The sequence below is a fragment of the Monoraphidium neglectum genome (genome assembly GCF_000611645.1).
Source record: "Monoraphidium neglectum strain SAG 48.87 unplaced genomic scaffold scaffold05941, whole genome shotgun sequence".
Classification (NCBI taxonomy): Eukaryota; Viridiplantae; Chlorophyta; class Chlorophyceae; order Sphaeropleales; family Selenastraceae; genus Monoraphidium; species Monoraphidium neglectum.
Window position 1 is genome coordinate 1 of NW_014007692.1, and position 2,657 is coordinate 2,657.

A 2,657-nucleotide genomic window follows, 5' to 3' on the forward strand; every position below is an offset into this window, starting at 1 on the left:
GTGGGTGGGTGGGTGTTGTGTTTGTGGTGTGTGTCTGGATGTGTGTGTGTGTGTGTGTGTGTGTGTGTGTGTGTGTGTGTGTGTGTTTGAGAGAGAGCGAGAAATGGAGAGCTTGCATGGGTCTGTACGTTTGCATGTTGTTGGGACACATGCACACATTCGCGTGCGCATGTGCGCCTGTGCACTTGGTGTTCAATGGCCAAAAAAGCGACACACTCAGCCGTATGCTCGCCTCTTAACCAGCCCCTTTCTCCCTCAGTCCCCACACGAGCCCGTCCCCGCCGTCGCCGCTGCCCCTCTCTCCGCCACTCACCCCTCGTGCCCCAACCATTGCCCCCTCACCCCTCCTGATCGGGCCATCCCCCTCCCCCACTTGCAGATGGTGGAGTGTGACAGCCGATCTGTCCTAGATGAGTATCTCTCAGCCGGCGTGCCGCCGCTTGGGTCCACCCTGCGCCTCACAATAGGTGAAAAGGGCTGCCAATCGCAGGGTTGGCGGACCGGCAGCTCGGGAGGCGTAATGCGATTGGCGCGGCGGTGTGTGTGTTCGTGTGTGTGTGTGTGTGTGTGTATGTGTGTGTGTGTGAGTGGTTGTGCGTGTGTGTATGTGTGTGTATGTGTGTGTATGTGTGTGTGTGCGCGCACACGCGCGCGTGCACGTGTTCCGCGCCGTGGGCGGCCAGCCACCGCTCATGAGCAGCCGGCCATCTACGCCTGCCCGACTTCCCGTCGTGCTCGGCAGCGTGACACCCGGTTCGACTCACAAAGGCGACCCCGATGACGTCATTCATGCATCACCGCTCGAGCGACACCGCGCTCCGCCCTGCAATCCACCCGTCTGCAGGCGACCTGTACCATCTTGAGTTCCACAGGGCCAACCCCTGGCGCCGCGGTATGGCCCCAGAGGCCATTGGCGCCGCAGCCGCCGACGCGGACGAGGACTCCGGCCCCGGCGACGACGCCTGCAGCGGCGGCGGCGGGGACGGCGGCGGGGCCGGTGCGCCCGCGTCGCGGCCGGGGCGGTGGCTGCCGCGGGCGGGGGAGGACCCGGTGGCTCTGGCGGAGGCCGAGTGCGCGGAGCAGCTGCAGCTGTGGGCGGTCGCGGCGCTGTGCAGGTGCGCGCGCGTCAACTGCAGGGTGGTGTGTGCGTGTGCATTTTTTGTGTGTGTGTGTGTGTGTGTGTGTGTGAGTGTGTGTGTGTGTGTGTGTGCGTGCGTGGGCGCGTGTGTGTGCATGTGTTTGTCTCTTGTGGGGGAGGACGCGGCCGTCTCGGCGAAGTGCTGATGGCTCTGTAGTTTCCACTGCTCCAGCAGCTTGGCCTTGGCTAATTGCCGGCTGCCTGGTCTACGGCCCCGCCCCGGCCCAGCCTGACGGCCCAGTGTGCTCCCCTCGCCCCAACTCTCTCGCCCCCTTCGCCTCACCTCGGCTCCCTGTCAACTCCAGACCCACCTTGGCCCCTGTTACCTCCCTTCGCACCTGGCTCCGATCCCTCTCCACCCCCACCCGCGCGCTCCATCCCTCTCCGTGCCACCCCATCCTCGCACCCCTGCCTTGCATGCGCCACATCCCCCCGCCCCCCAAACCACACCGGTGCCCTCCCGCCCCAGTCACTGACCCACGGCCCCCACCCCTGACCGCCGCCGCCTCTGCAGGAGCCTGTCATTAGACAACGTGCTGACTCTGCTCAACGCGGCCCTGCTGGAGAAGCAGGTCGCCGTCTTCTGCCCCCACATCGGCACCCTCTGCGCCTGCGTGCTTGCGCTCGTGCCGCTGCTGCGGCCGTTCGTCTGGCAGAGCCTGCTGCTGCCGGTGACGCCCGCGGGGATGAGGGGCTTCCTCGAGGCGCCGGTGCCGTTTGTGCTGGGGCTGCAGTACAAGACGCCAGAGGTGTCAGCTAGGTGCGCGTGTGTGTGTGTGTGTGTGTGTGTGTTTGCGTCTGCATGCATGTGTGTAAGGAAGGGAGAGGGGGAGGGGGAACGGGCGCGCGGTGCGCCGCTGGGGTGTCCCCACCTCCTTGTCGCGCCTGCGGTCGCTTAGCCACCGCCCAAGGTTGTGCCCTTGGGGCTGCCCTGAACCCCGCCGCAGCCCCAGCCCCAGCCGTGGCCCCAACCCCGCGTGTAAACCCTCATCCTAAACACCAATCCCCAAAACGCAACCTTGGACGCCGCCGCGCAGGTGCGGCCACCTCGTGCGTGTCAACGTGTACAAGGACCGGGTCAAATACAAAGGCACCATCCCGCAGCTGCCCAACATCAAGCGCCTGGCGTCCGAGCTGGCCCCGCACCACGCGGCGCTGCGGGCGGCCGGCGGCGAGGCGGCCGACCGGCCGGTGCACGTGGTCGGCGCGGACGAGGCGGCGGCGGCGCGGCGGTTCATGAACGTGAGCGGGGGCGGCAGCGAGGAGTCTGACTTGAGTCCTGGGAGGGGCGCGCCCCGCGGGAGCGCGAGGGCCGTGCTGCCAGGGGGTGGGGGCCGGATGTCGCGCGGCGCCCCCGTCCTGTGCGCTGCGGGTGGCGGCACATGGTGCGCGGCGCGTCGCTCCACCTCGCCTGCCACGCTCCTGCACGCCGGCGTGCTTGCCCGCCCCCCTGCTCCCCCTTCCCGCGCCCAGCCGCCCCACGACCCGACCCGTCCCCCGCCGCCTCCCATGCCCCGCC

General features: G+C 68.0%; 1 protein-coding gene across 1 annotated transcript; it reads left to right on the forward strand.

Annotated features, from left to right (window-relative positions):
* Nucleotides 1–777: 777 nt before the first annotated feature.
* On the forward strand, nucleotides 778–2,134 carry MNEG_16064 (hypothetical protein; the record flags this gene model as incomplete). The annotated part of the gene is made up of 3 exons (XM_014035465.1): nucleotides 778–1,115; nucleotides 1,653–1,898; nucleotides 2,086–2,134. The coding sequence occupies 3 exons, from the start codon at nucleotides 778–780 to the stop codon at nucleotides 2,132–2,134; spliced, it is 633 nt and encodes a 210-aa protein (XP_013890919.1).
* Nucleotides 2,135–2,657: the final 523 nt, after the last annotated feature.